The sequence below is a fragment of the Ambystoma mexicanum genome, chromosome 6q (genome assembly GCF_040938575.1).
Source record: "Ambystoma mexicanum isolate Mex_15411 chromosome 6q, UKY_AmexF1_1, whole genome shotgun sequence".
Lineage (NCBI taxonomy): Eukaryota > Metazoa > Chordata > Amphibia > Caudata > Ambystomatidae > Ambystoma > Ambystoma mexicanum.
The window spans coordinates 858,893,268-858,908,578 of record NC_090937.1 but is presented as its reverse complement, the minus strand read 5'-3'; the positions used below and the strand labels follow the sequence as shown (position 1 = coordinate 858,908,578).

The 15,311-nt window shown below is 42.7% G+C and overlaps 1 protein-coding gene across 1 annotated transcript in view; it reads right to left on the bottom strand.

The window, feature by feature from the left end:
- TLL1 (tolloid like 1) overlaps nucleotides 1-15,311 on the bottom strand; it is a 455,972-nt gene that overhangs the window by 240,933 nt on the left and 199,728 nt on the right. The window contains exons 6-8 of the mRNA XM_069631384.1: nucleotides 14,166-14,344; nucleotides 10,150-10,255; nucleotides 56-180 (exon numbers count right to left, since the gene is read on the bottom strand). Of these exons, the coding sequence (XP_069487485.1) occupies nucleotides 56-180; nucleotides 10,150-10,255; nucleotides 14,166-14,344 (410 nt within the window). The remainder of the gene's footprint in view (nucleotides 1-55; nucleotides 181-10,149; nucleotides 10,256-14,165; nucleotides 14,345-15,311) is intronic.

Here is a 15,311-nt window from a genome sequence, read left to right as displayed (position 1 = left end):
AGGGTTCTTCATATTTCTATACTAATATCCATACGGTTTGTTTACAGTGCAATACCTGGGCATCTATACAGCTTTCTTGCCTGTGCAATGTCTCCTTTGCTCAGGCGTGTACGCTGCCCAATGGGTGGCCGAGAACCGTTTTCATCACGGGAAGGGAAAATGGTATCCAGAAACATACCCCTAAAGAAACACAAACATGTTAACAAAACTTCAGTCTCATTGTATAATGTTGCCCTCTTGAATAATGTGCGTCTTCAATTAAAAACAACGGTTTACTGTACATTCAGGAAAAGGCACTGCATCAAACAATATCATGCTTTATATGAAACAATACCATGCATTGCTCTTACATAAATATTGACAATTGGTAGAGTGCGAACATTGGGAATTTTGTATGTCCTTTTCATTAATAGACCGTAGAGACAGGCATCCATGCAAATATGTGTTTAGAATTTGTCCATTTCAATTGCAAGTTTTGCAATTTACGTTTTCTACTAATCTTAAGGTCAAGGAAAGTTTGGGACCCAAATAAGAGACCAGCCAACCGGAATTTCCAGGATTCCTTTCAGAAATTATTACTGGCCTTAATATGTGGTGTTTCATAGGGGGCACTGCAGACTGCCAGGGGAAGAGTTATGTGAATGTCACTTGTTGAATTTAGATCAAATTGTCTTTACCACAGCATTTGGTTGGCCTGCTGCATGACCTATGCGAACAGAGACATGTAGAAAACCATTGGCCCATATTCTAGATGTGACTTTTGGTTCTACATTGACATTCAAAAGTCAAAGTCAATGCAGCCACCAAATCTGTGCACCGCCATCTGAGCCTCCTGTGAGAGCACTAGTTCTTGCATATAGTGCATAGAGTGAAGACAACCATGGCAGACTTCCTTGCGAGGTTCTATGTAAACACACGTTAGATGGCACCATACCATGTGCTTTGACTCATATGTGGCCTAAGTGTGTGCAATTGTATCTAAGCAACCATAACACTGATGTGTTGGCCCTCTGCCTTGCCCATAGAGCCATCCACCCAGGCATCCATGGATAGCTTTAAAACAGTATTCCTTAACATCTCACCATATCCCTACATTCTGCCTCTCAAAACCTACTACGTTTAAGGTAGAACGGATTCACAAATGATGGGGAGAGATCCCGCCATACAAAAGGCTCTGCACTGTGGAATTCTGACACATTGAGGCAGCCCCTAGTCCAGATTTTGGATAAGAGGAGATGATCAGCAGCCATTTGCAAGATCCCCCACTACAGCCAAGATCACAATGAAGGAAAACACCACTGCAAACTCCCAGAAAACTGCAGTTGAAGGGACCAACATGGTTATGTTATGTTATGTTATGTTATGTTATTTGGTCTTGTACCGTGCACTGCTGCCACTTGCCTGCTATCTTTGAGCTCTGGTAGATCTGACATGGAAGGAGGGCTAAGGGAGCTTTGTTAGTGGGATTGAGAGGGAAAAGCGCAAATGCTTTGATGTGCTGTTCGGAAAAACGTTCACTGTGTGCTGGTTTGTGTTGTTTGCTGGTCATTCGGTTGTGCTTGGTGTGTGATGTGTGTGCAGTTTTTGTGGTTGGCTTGGTTTCCTGTTTAGTGTAGTTTGTTGTGGTTTGTGATGATCTTATGTTTTGTTACGGTAGAGAGGAGGTCTTCAAACTGTGGGGGGGCGCAGCCGCATCCCGGGGGGGGTGCATGGGGCAGTCTCAAGAGCACAGCATGAAATATAAAAATAAAATGAAGGAAATGGCCAGGGGCGGCTCACATGGTCAGACTGGAGCATGAAACTGTCTCAGGCACCAATGAAAAAGAAGGCCCGCAGTTGCAAATGTTTTTTTTTTTTAAGATGTACGCAAATTGTGATATTTAAAGAATTTTTATTCAGCAACAATGGTCAAAATTACTAGATGCATATTGGCCCACACTAGCATTTTCCATTTTTGGTACGGGCATTGCCCTATTGCCCTATAGGCCAATCCGAGCCTGGGCGAGGGGGCGTCCACTCAGGGGCCCTCTCGCCTATTATGGGAGAGCCAAGGAGCCTGCCCAGTGAAACACTGAGCACTCCCTCAGCTGCTTTTTCCAGTTGTGAGAGTGCTCCTGGGCTGGCTGAACTGTCAAAGGGAAACACTGTTTCCCTTTGACAGTTCAGTTCAGTGCTCCAGCCGCACATGCTCACTGGACCATGCAAGGCTGGGGGCGTTTTGCTTCGCCAGCCTTGCATATCTCATTGGGAATTCTAGCGGGGGCACTGTATGTCTGTATGTGCAATTGTTCATCTAAATGCAAGAGGGCGCAGATCAACAGATAATAAAACAGACCTACTCGAGCTGAGGCCGCGGCTAAATGGTAGGCAGAGCTCTGAAAATGCACTTTAAAGACTCAGGTGCTGGGAACTCCTTCTGGTCACGTGGGCCAGTGCACAGGGCCAAACGGGACAAGAGGGACAAGAGGGAGGCTCAACAAGGAGGAAAACAAGACTGATAAAACAGAGATAAAAACAAATGCGGGATTCCGAGCACACTATCCTAAACACACAACGCAAGAGGCCGCAAAACAGACCTACCTGAGCTGAGGCCAAGGCTAAATAGAATGCAGAGCTCTGAAAATGCACTTAAAGCACTCCATTGTTGAGAATTCCTTCTGGTCACGTGGGCCAGTGCACAGGGCCAATCGGGACAAGAGGGAGGCGGGACAACGAGAGAAACCAAACTGCTAAAAAGAAAACAAATGTGGGATTCTGTGTGCTCTATTCTAAACACACAATGCAATATGCAGCAGATAAACAGATACTGTAACAGATCTACCCGAGCTGAGGCAGCGGCGAAATGGAGCGCAGAGCTTTGACAATGCACTTAAATCACTCTGGTACTGGGAAATCCTTCTGGTCACGTGGGCCAGTGCACAGGGCCAATCGGAGTAAGATGGAGGTGGGACAAGGAGGGAGAACATGACAAGAAAGAGAAAACAAATGCAGGTTTCCGAGCGCACTATTCTAAACACACAATGCAAGAGGCGGCAGATCAACAGATAGTAAAACAGACCAAGCTGAGCTGAGGCTGCAGCTAAAGATTGCTCAAACCAGCCACCAGTGACCCCTTAACTCATCTCCAGTGACCAAAGAAGAGCTTCGTATGAGCTTTCCTCTCCTAAACTGGTGGGGTCAACCAGTCACATATCCTGCAATGCGATCCTTCCATTGAAGAACCTCAGAAGTGTCCATTGACCACCCTGGAGACTGACCATGCACTGACAAAGCAATCTTACTGCACCAGACACTGGGCCTCATTCCGAGTTGGCCGGTACATGGTGAAAGTGCTGGTAATAACTTTTACTGGAACTTTTACCAGACCGGTCAACTGCAACTTTGCTGATAAGGATTAACGAGTTACCTTCAGCTAAAAGCTGGAGGTACATCTGATCCCTACCGGCCTAAAGCTGCCTTCATCACCAGCACGGCTGGTAATTGTGGCAAAATCGCTATGGGACTCCATGGGATGAGGATTTACCGCCCTTCCTGGCACTTGTAATCTACCGGTTAGTCCAACAGACCAAGTTCTGGTAGCAGCAATTCCATTTGCCGGTATTCCGGCGGATATAACGCCAGAATACTGGCAAACTTGAAATGAGGCCCATTTGGATTGGAGCTCAAGACTTGGATGATCTTTGGCTCGTGGCCAAGAATGTTGCTGCTTTCTGCGGCTTGTGTGGTAAGAATTGGTGCAGTCACACCGGGTGAGACTACACAAGACTTATCTGCTTGGTATTTGGTAACCCACCTTTTGGTATAGGTCTGTACTACACACGTTGGTAGTGTGACTGAGCAACCAGGCCTATCTCAAGAGGGGTAAATGTGAGCTGTAGAACTGTACAGATAAAGTCAGTCAATACAAGTAGCCAAGTAACACTTACACACTCATGGTTTCAGTTATAAATATTGATTTATTTGCCCATCAGTTTTAGTTAAGCATTCTTTAAAAAAAGGACAATTGTTTGTAACATTCAAGCAAACTTTGGAATCACTTTACAAAGTCAGTAAAGTTGGTGAATACTCTTTGGTAATGCTAATACATTTCTCCAATATCCTGAAGTGACTTCAATAACAAGGCTCTTTTATCTTAAACACCAATATACTTTTTAGACTCTTCATTTCAGGAAGGCAGAGTTAGGGAAATGGAAAGGTTAAAACATACTTTCTTATAATATGAAGACAGTTTGAATCCTCTGATGAAATCTAGGTAAACCTTTCCTAGCAGTATAAGTGTTCAACAAATTACAACCTATGAGGGGACAAGCAATGTCGAAGTCAATAGATTTGGAAGGGAGCCTTCAATGATCTAGGACAGCCTTAATTATATGGAAACAGTCAATAGTTTTGATGCACTTTGTCTTGGATAAAGTCTTTCACAAAGTCAGATAGTTCAAAAAAATCACTGGAGGCACACAAGCTGTTAAGCCTGTGCAAGGGGAGTTGGGATCAACTCCAAAACGTAAGCCAGTGAACTTCTCAAGGGAGAAAGCACAACTTTTGGCAATAAGGTAACTACCCCAACCCCCCAGAGTACCTCTGGTTTGAAGAAAATGTTCCAGCTGGATTCCACCTTGCTACAGCCGAACAGACCCTTATTCCTGGGCCTCAGTCGTGGGGACAAGAGGGAGGATGTCTGTGGCCTCCTGCGGCGGTTCTCGGGAAAGGACTTTGTCAGCCATGGATTTTCTTAGATTCAGTGGCTCTTTGTGGTTTCAGCGCGTTTTAAACAGCACTGATGCAGAACGAATATCCCCGGTTGGACTTTCCTTGCTCCCTCTGTCCTGAACTCTGGTGAGGGGACTCTGGATTGGGATTACCTGCTTCTGGATGGTCCTTAGGAGGCTCCTGGAGCTTTTGGCTGAATTTGTTCCGCGGATGACATTGCACTCGGTAATGGACACGCGACCCCTGGCATTGGGCTTCTGTAGCACTGGAGAGGCAGAGCAAGTCGGGGGTTTGCGTCAAAGTGGAGTTTGTCACGTGGCTAGTTGGTCCCACTAGGCCAAGGGGAGAAGTCGTTCCATACGGAGCTTCTCTGTCAATTTGAAAAAGGAGGTAAGCACAGCAGCAGGGCTTCACCGGACCTTTCAGGTCCAGGAGGTTGCAGCAGGCTTCTCTTCATGATTTCTTCTTCAGATGTTTCTTCCAGTGGTCAACTCTGCCTGTAGCCCCAAGAACCTCACCTTTTTAAGCTTGTTCTCATTCATTCACAGTCCTAGGCTTCAATCACCCAGCAGGTTGGCTGTCCTTCACGGACAGCCAGCCGGCCAATCAGGACTGATTTCATTGAGGTACACCTAGAGACAAAGCACAAGGGAGTTTCGGGACCCTCCCTCACTTCCTGTCCTTCCAGTAACACTGGAGCCAGGGGCGGGCTTCAGGCCTCAAGCCCGCCAAAGGCAGAACACACAAAGGGCTGAAACCTGTCTCAACTTACAAAGTAAAAGCCAAGAAAGACCTTACAAACAGATAATGGCGAGAAAAGAATACAGGGGCCATTTTAACAAAATTGTCACCCATGGGTGCTGTACTGCAGCTCAGGGTTCAGTCTGCGGTAAGAATGCGCACTGGTAGTTCAAATTAAACCACTTCCTCCAGCCATTTAAAGTAGTAAGTGTAACAAAAAATATAACATAAGAAAGTAGGATAAGGGGCTAATAGGTAACCCCCCAGCTCTCCACATAAAATGGTGTGTGCTGGACCTACAAAGTAAAAAGCTAAGTAAGATCAGTTTCACCTTACTATTCCTGGGAACAGTAGTTTACCCAAGATAAGGTATTTAAACCTTAAGAGATATCCAAGGGAATTCTCAGTGACAATGCACTGAGGGTGCTGTGTGTCGCTATTCAAAAACAGATGCTTATGCTGTTTGTCAGACTGCAACAACAGTAAAAATATAAAATCCTAGTCAGGGGAAAACACAGGAGGGAGTGAGAAAAAGGAGTTAAAATTAAAAGCAAATCCAGCAAAATAGCTGGGGGTCTCTAAGGTAGAAGGGAATTAGCACAGAAATGAAAATTATCCCTAACACCTAGATTCTGTGTTTCTCTGCGATCATGACCTGCGCCAGCTGACACATGACTGGAGTTTCTTTGCTGCCTCACTTCACCTGCGGTGTCCCGGGGGGTCCACCTTCATCAATGGAGTAGCATGGCTCATTGTCCAAATTATTTTGTAAAGTTGAAGCTTCTCTGGGAAGGCATCTTTTTTGGAGATTGGACCCACTGCCTAGCAGGACTGAAACCTGCCAAATACTTCAGCAACTTCAAGCCCCGGATCTTCTGCAATTGGACCAATAGTGTAAGTATGTGGCCTCAGTGTTTCTGACTTATCTTGGGACAGTATTTAAAGAATCGAAGTTCAGGGGATGAATGTACATGCCACTCCCTTCCCCTGGCCCCTTAGGGATTACATAGGCTTAAAGTCCACCTCCTAACTGACTCCTAACTCCTAAGCTTAGCACATGTAATTGGGAAGGCAGCACATATTCTGCACTCAGGAGATCTGTGAAGGTTAGATGGATTTGAGGTTGGGCAGTGTGCTGCACTTAGACTTGGGAGTGGGCACTTGTGTTGCACTTTATAATGTTAGCCTGTCCATTGCGCTCAAAGATATATGACAATCTATGCATTGCACTTAGACGATCTATAAGTTAGCCATTGTAACACATAAAGATGCATACAGTTATCCTTGGTATTGCACTTAGAGGATGTCTGAAGGTAGCCCAATATAGAATTTAGAAGGTAATGCTATATGGATACCATGTCTTCTGCGTTCAGAGATTTATTTGACCCCAAGAACCTATGGTAGCTTGTCTGTCACGCCTGGAAGATGTACTAAATGAGTTGGTCTAGTGCGCTCAGAAGACTTCTTTGAGGGTATCCTGTCCATAGTGCCTAGAAGAGCCTAAAACTGTACTTTCTCTTATCACACAGACTCTCTAATCACACAGTGAGGTAAAAGATAAGCCCCATCTGAACTTAAGGTACATATAACGCACCACTTTGGTGGACATCTGCCACAGGCACGGCTATCCATCCACACATATTAGAAAGTAGCTACGACACATCCGGTCTAGCTGGACACTTACGTCACCGCCTCATAACACCACACCACATTTTGCCTCGACACCTCTGCCATTAGATTGCAGTGCCAAATTCGGTCTAGCTGGACACATAACAGGTCTCTTGCACTAGCGCTCTGCGGTCCTCAGCACCCATCCACATATCTGAACGCTTGGGTTGCTTACTGGAGCCTAGCTAGCCCACCTAACTCCTAATCCTGGCCAAATGCACACACACACTGCCTTTTCTGAGAATGTTCCCATACCTGAATTTCGCTCTGCGAGGGCGTTCCTACCACAAAGCACTTTGGGGCAATACAAATCGGAAAAGGTGCTATATAAATGACAATTACTACTACTACTTCTACTAACACTAACATTCAGTTGTCATAGGAGTGTAGGAATTGAGAGTGAGCCCCATGCTTTATAGAAACCATTCTACTTAAACTTGTTTTATTAATTAATGAACCTACCTGTTGGTTTAGGACAAATCTTGTTCCTGGGGGATTTTGAGAAAAACTAAACCCCGATCCAGGTACCTGTGAGCACCCCTCGTTAGGTCACTGTGACTATTATTTACATGTCTAGGGCTAGATTTCGTAAGTGTATTCATGTACTGCCTTCTAATTGTACGTACATACGATATTACTCATCTTCTAAGTCTGCCTTACTGGTCAGCTTATGCTGCCCCTTGAGAGTTCAGTAGGACCACGTGTGAAAAGGCCGTGCTCATTCACTAGGATGGCCCCTCAGAGCTTCCACCCAGTGGTAATTCTGAAAATCTCTCCTGACAGTAGACATGGTTTGCATTTAAAGAAATCGTCTGACAATGATCTCCAAGTCAGCCTCCAGGCCCTTTAGGGGGATGCTTACTGCACTTCAGGACAACTACCATATACTGTTTAACGTTTGCAAATATTCAGGTGTAAAGGGTATTGACAAACAAATGATAGTATTTCAATCACTCACAAGTATTGTACGAAACAATTCGTTTTATTTTGTAATATGCACAGTTAACTATTACTTACTCGTCATATAATTAATATAGTTTTACGACACTTGCACACTTCTTTATTACAAAAGATTATTTCTTTTTCTCCATTGTTAAAATGCTTTTTTTAATTTTCATTTTTGCTTCTATTAAGATTGCATGTACGTTTATTTGACAGAGCCCCGAGGGAGCACACGTATACAAGCATGAAAAAACACGTTGGCTCGTGTCTCTATTCATGGGGGTTTGACTATATTATGACGTTTTAACAATCTGTTTGAAGGGTGTCATTTTATGAATTACAATTTCTGCAAATTCAAGCACCGCTATGTTTTTAAGTAACAATACACAGGGCCTGTTTGCACTATGCATGCTAGCTGTTCCTCCTCTGGATCATGGGGGCAGGAGCAGTCCACAATCAATAGAACTTCTGCTACTGCTTAAAACCCCATCTCCACTCTAGCAACGCGCAGAAATCTTGATCTCGTTTGTTTTCCCATCTGTTCGTCTGTTCTATTTTGCTGTCCAATGAAATGTCATTGTGATGGATAGAAATAACTCTCTTGGCTCTCGATAGATGAGCACAGACGGTAGCTTCTTTTCATTTCAACGTGTACAGAAAAAAAGCATCTATCCGTTAGCTGTTCACATGGATCTGGCAGCAGAAGTAGCTTCCAGAAATGGCATAATTTTTTCCATGATTCTAGGTGTCCAGGCTTCATTCGTGTCGGCCGGCATATCGAATAGTGGGCAAATACATGTATTGTGCCATCCGGTATCAGGGAGTGCAACACGAAACGTAACTGCAATCCATGTTTAGAAGTAAATAGCGCAAGTGTGGCTTCTAATGACATTTTAAGACTTTTTGTGCGTGCATGGCTTTTAAGTTGTCTGAAAGGCCTTTAATTTTTCAGACTTTTCGTCCATCTGTCCGGCTGCATTTTTGGAATCTTAAACTTTGCTCAGTGGTGAGTCAGAGCATCCTTAAAGTTCTTTGTTGAAACATAGTGGCTTCAGTTTCAAACAAGAAAATAATAATGTATTTTTGGGGCCACATTTCATGAACTGAGCACACCCTTGCCATTACTGCTAGTAAATCCTAAAAACCCACCATGCATCTCTGGCTTTAATAGCAGTGACTGTGCCTATTTGAGAGGCTTCTGGAGGAAGAAACATTCCACATAGAACACAGCCCTGAGGCAATGAAGCAGCACATAGCTTCTCATGTGAGCTGGTGCACACGTGCCCTTGCTAGTTATGTTATAGCCGGCTAGGCATGCCCAGGGTTTATTTTGGGCCTGATGTCGGGTGAGACCTGACGAAGGCATATCTAGGGGTAGGTGTGTAGTGAGGGATTGCTCAGGTGTGTCTCATTTAAAGTGCTTCATTGTTACCATCATGTGAAGTGGTCAGGGTGCATGTGCCTTTGGTATCACGTGTGGGTTTGAGTGGTGATACTGCCACGATCATGCATGTAGGATATGGGCTATGCAGTGGAGGCCCATGTATTTGGCATAGACTGTTGCAGTGCTATGGTGGTCTGGTTAGTTGGTGGTTAAATTCTCTTGGACTTAGTCAATTACATAGGGTGCATGCTAGTCATTTGATAGATTGATGGCACTATGTTTGTGCTAATGATGACCCAGGTAGATGTGGAATTGCATTGTATTTGCTGTCTGGTTCATTCATATAGGTGAGTGACCCAAAGAGGTCAGTTATAGGACATGTCCCCAGTAACATTGTTACCCAGCCTATCCATCTGTCCACGTACCAACCAACTGAGCCATACATTATTGTATAGTTAAAAAACGAAAATGTTTTGTGCACAGGTCTTAACAATCATCTTGAATCTATTGTTGCAAATAAGATATAACTTTCAAATCATTCCATAATTCTGCATTTTTACTTGAGTTGTTACTAAAACATGAATGTGGCAGAACCACAGGACTGGGAGGAGAAGAAAAGTGGTGCCACTTTGAAAACAAATGTTCTGTGCATTCAGACAGAAAAAATGAATTATAAGTCAAAAGGTATAACCTGAGACTCCAACCTTGAGAAGGTGTTCCTGGCATAGTGCATAATGCTGTCAAAGTCATAGGATTCCCCGAGGGAATTTACTTCTCCGGGCTCCATCTTCAGGAAGTTATACTCCTGGCCTGCAAATGGTTAGAAATCAAGAAATGGTTAGCTCTTTCCGTACAAAGGATGCATAGGTTACCTTACACATGAAAATGTTTGCAAATACATATCACAGATTACTGACAAAAACAATTATCGATAGTTAATTAACAAGGAAATGCTGAACCTGTGCAGTACCTAAAAATTACTCTAAGCTGTAAAATATGGGCTCGCTAAATGTATGGGGCACATCAGGAATTCAAAATTCTGCATCATCTACAGATATTTATGGCTGTATACAATAACCTGCAGAAGCACAACTGGAACTTGTCCTCTCTGTATCATATAATGTTATGTTATGACACGTATAAGTAAAACAATCACCTGCCATTTTTATGTCCTTGATCATTTCACGTAGCATGAGTGTGCCAGCTTCCGCTCTGTGAGCTTGAAGGAGGTTAGTCTTAAATTGCATAATAACTACTTAAGTTAGTTATTTCAGACAGTTTAACATTTGGTACATATATTAGATAATGGCATAACCAATTGGCGCCTGTCAGCATGACAATGTAGTTGTTGCAATGGTGTGTGTGGTTGGCATTGTCAGTTGCTGATGTATTAATCTCATGAGACTAGGCATGCATTGCCCATGCCTGATATGGGCAGAAGGAGTTGCAAGATATTTGTCTTGGAGGAGCAGTCCGGAGACTCCATTGAAAAGTACTACTAGATTCTGGCCGGCGTGGAGAGCAGAGGCAGTCCTAGTTCAGGTTAGATATATCATCTCGGGTGAAGTGCCACTTGGACATGCCCAGCCTGACAATCCAGACGGATTATCTGCTGCTAATGCATATCCGTCCTTGAGGGCCACTTCTGTGGGATATTTTCATCACAGGAAAATGAACAGAAATGATAGGTTAGGCCTCTAATGTGAAATACATTCTCCTTATGGCAAGGCAGACTAGCAGAATGAAAAGCCAGTCTCAAACTTCAACACATCTAAGGTGCCTAGTGAATGCAGAGTGTGTGTCTTTCTGCATGTGAAGCAAGGAGTATGCTGAAAAATAAATCCAGACTGTGAAAAGTTATTGAAAATTCACATTGTGAATAGTACAATGAACAGCAGTGTTTCACGTTCAGTGCCCCATTGAAAACCAAATTCTGTGTGCACGAGCAACTGATTCGAAGGGGCCTTGCATGTGCATTTCACAGTGGGAAATAAAGACATGGGGAAAATGTTGCTAAGAATGAACATATCATTATAATAAAAAGAACAGTCATGTGCAAACATGTTAAAAATAAGAAGGCCTCATGTCTAAAGAAAGATACTGCGACATGCAAAGTAAATAATTTTGGTCATTGGAGCTAGTATCCACACTAAGATTCAAAGCCACCTTCCCCCATTACATGCTATGCTCTGCTGTATCTCTGAAAGACAATTGCTTGAAGTTCAGGACCCCTGAGGAGCTGTGTTCCAGAAACACAGGAATGTATTGATATGCTGGACAAACAGAGAGACTGCTATTAAGTGGAATAAACTTTGTAAAAATAAAAATCAAATTAAAGAAATGTTATGGATTGTCCCTGGACCGGTGTGGGGGGTGGCCTGCAATTAAGATTTTCACACGAGACGAGAGAGCCATCTGTACAGAGAAATAAAATCTCTAGTATCCATTAGCTCAGCTTTTGACTTCAATAGAATGATTGATAATTTTATATCAGGCTAATGTCAACAGAGAGCAGAGGGCCTGGGACATATGTTTCAAGAGTAATGAAACATACATGGTGCAATGAAAGTGAGGGTTTGCAAATATGTTTGAACATTTCCATTAGTTTAAATGGACTATCATAACTGGTAATTTTCTCAGCAATGATAAGTCGCACCAAGTCCATCCCGGTGTCATTGTAAAACATATTACAAGCCTGTTTTTCTTATGTCATTTGTATCTGAATCTGATTTTTGAAAACACTGTTACAACCTAAAGTGTGTTATAGCTTCCCCGAAAATGTTCTGAATCTGAAGGTTGGGGACGGGATGACTTATTAAATTAGATATCTGTGTAGACAAAAATCACATTTGTAACTTTTATTAATTGTGCGCAAATGGTGAAAATCCACAGCTCGCACATGCAATATCTTATTGAAACAGGAGGCATTTCAATAAATCTGCCATGCCTAGAGGAACACAGATATATATTGGTATATAGTAATGAAATATACAACTGAATGCTACATGATGGAATATTGCAAATCCCATCATGATAACTAGATATGACTGCCTTACTCCAAAAAATATAATTATGGTTTGGTTATGAAGAAACGCTAGAAAGATAGGATCCAGTAAGCACTATGAAATTGATGCTGTGAAGTGCCCGTAAATAAACAAAAAATAAAGAATAATACTGGAATCTGGGATACTGGAATCTGGGAGAATGTAATCCTGAAACTAATTCATCAGTAACTGGGTTTTCAAGTGCAAAGACTGTGGGCTTGTTAAAAAACAAACTTATGTGCCCAGTGATAACAGTCTTGTCCTTGAGTAAAATAGGAAGTGCCTTCAAATGGCAAAAAAGGTCAAAAAGCCACAGTTTAGCCATTTCCATAAAATGCAGCTTGAGAGAGGGATTACACTACAGAAGATGAGACTGTCCACCATGACCCTTGTTTGACAAAAACAGTGTATAAGTCAAACACAGGTGGTCTTCCTAAACCAGACGTCAACTGGTCACAAATGTTCGGATGTTAGAACCCTCTATTAACAAGGTTTCTTTCAGTGGAAACCTCTTGTGTTCCCTGTGCTCCCTGACTAATAGTGGATGAAGTTCCGAAGAATGAAATGGCTCATTTGTGCCAGTCTGTCTACAGTGAATAAGCCACTGGTCCAGGACCCTATCTCTTCTCCAGCTTTTGATCCTCTCTCAAGGCACTACTTCACCTGACCAACTGACCCTTACATGGTCTGAAGATGCCATCCATTGGGATATGTATTCTACAGAAACAAGCAAAACAGTGAATACGTACATCAATTATATATGCACTTGAGGACAGGAGCAGTAGAGAGATAGAATGGAAACATTAAAATCCATTGACGTTATGAAGACTATACTGAAAGGCAAGTATTTTGAGCAGAGAAGTAGTTAAGTATATAAATATCATATGGTGAGACTGGATGGGAAATTAGCAGGAGTATTCATTCACATGAAAATAAACCAACAGTGGGTAAGGGTGATTGCTCAATATGATCTGTTATGTTACCACATCCCTGTTTTATGTTTAATTCCTCCTTTATTTGTGTACCCCCCTACTGTAGCTATATGTGCCTATGTCCCAGTGTGGTGCACTTCAATGGTTTTATTGCATTTATGCAGCAAATATGTGTAACTCTCTGTTTCAGGTGGCATGAGCGTAGTTTATGAATTCATCCCTGTATTGTATGCCTCTGACATTCACAGAAACACATTTCTTTCACCAGGGTGAGAGAGATCTCATTCTGAGTTACAAATACACAGTTAAGCAGAGCAAGTAGTGTGCTCCAACAGATAAACCTTAAAATATTAAGTGATTGTAGTGGCAGACGTTCGCCTGATTAAGCTGAGACACTTCATCAGAAATCCTCCCACTGAGACTAGACCTCGCCTTTGTACCCTGTTCCATGGGCCAAATGAACCACAGTTATTCACAGAATAGGACGGGCTCTGGTTCTATCAGCAGACATTTGTCAGATTTGCACTATCTTGGGATATGGCCATTGCAATCAGGTAGCAGTAGTGGGGTAAACCAAGCAAAGAGGTAACACAAAGCTACTGTCCCTCCTCTAGCCCAGTATTGCAGCCGTTCAGGCAGATGACCTGCAGCACATGTTTCATGGACATTTGGTTATATAGCAGATGCCTGTCTGATAGACGTGCTGTCATTCATAAATCTAGGTGCAGTATGAAAGTGTCTCACCTGGCTGGATGTTTTCTCTAATGATGGTGACATGGTCATCTCTGTCCGGCCGCGTGTGTTCATGCCAGAAGCCGATTACATGGCCCAGTTCATGAACAACAATTCCAAATTTATCACAGTTTTTACCAATAGATATAGCCTGTGGGCCATTTCCTCTTCGTCCAACATAGGAACAGCACCTGTCATTTAAGCAACAAGAAATATATAAGTAATGTAAAAGACTGAGAGATATTAACATAGAAAAATATCAGACAAAGTCAAATGTGTCTAATTTCCTCATTTAAAGCAGAAAAACCTCAGAATTATACCATAAAGAGTATGCCATCTTCAATAATACAATATATAAAATTGCAGACTTCGAATATGGATTTTTCCATCTTTTAAAAACATACTAATAAGTGCAGAGACATTTGCTTTTTTTCACTGTTGAAAGAAATGTAATCGCACATGTTGCCTATGTGAATAATACTCTCTGTTGGGAAGAATGTCCACATTCCTCTAGTGTGGGCGTGCAACCATCTATCCTAAGCAAACTACAGAGTTCCATCCAAATAGTAGACACACTCATCCAAAGGCCCACCATAAAGTTAGAGTACACTTAATTTTACATACCAATCCTACACAGTCTCATTAAACTCCTAAAATGGGTTAATGCTAGACTCAGTAACCTTACACAAGAAAATAGACAGGAGTGCAGGCCAGTACATTTATTATATTCTGTTCTGGAAGAAATCTTTGGACATGGCTAAAATTCCAGGGTTTTGGTGGGAAAGTACAGGGGCACAAAGGGCACCCATGAACAATGGCAACCCTAAGGTATATCCACTATTAGTCCCTTTAAAGCCAATCAAAGGTTTATGTTTTAAAGTTACCTGCGGTAATACATGGGACAAAGTATATAAGAAAGACATGTTTGTGAGTTAAAGCCAGGTAAATACTGGTTCCAACCGACAGGTGCGGACAAACAAGCAACTGATCACAGAACACAACAGAGGAGACACATTGAAGACCTCCAGTTGCAGGTATGAGACCAAGATAACAGAAGAAGGAAGGGAGTCACTGTAAGTCAAAGGCAAACTGCAAGAGAGGGGGACCTGCAACACTCCACTATTCCTGAACCCAGGGCACACCTGAAGAGAATTCTGA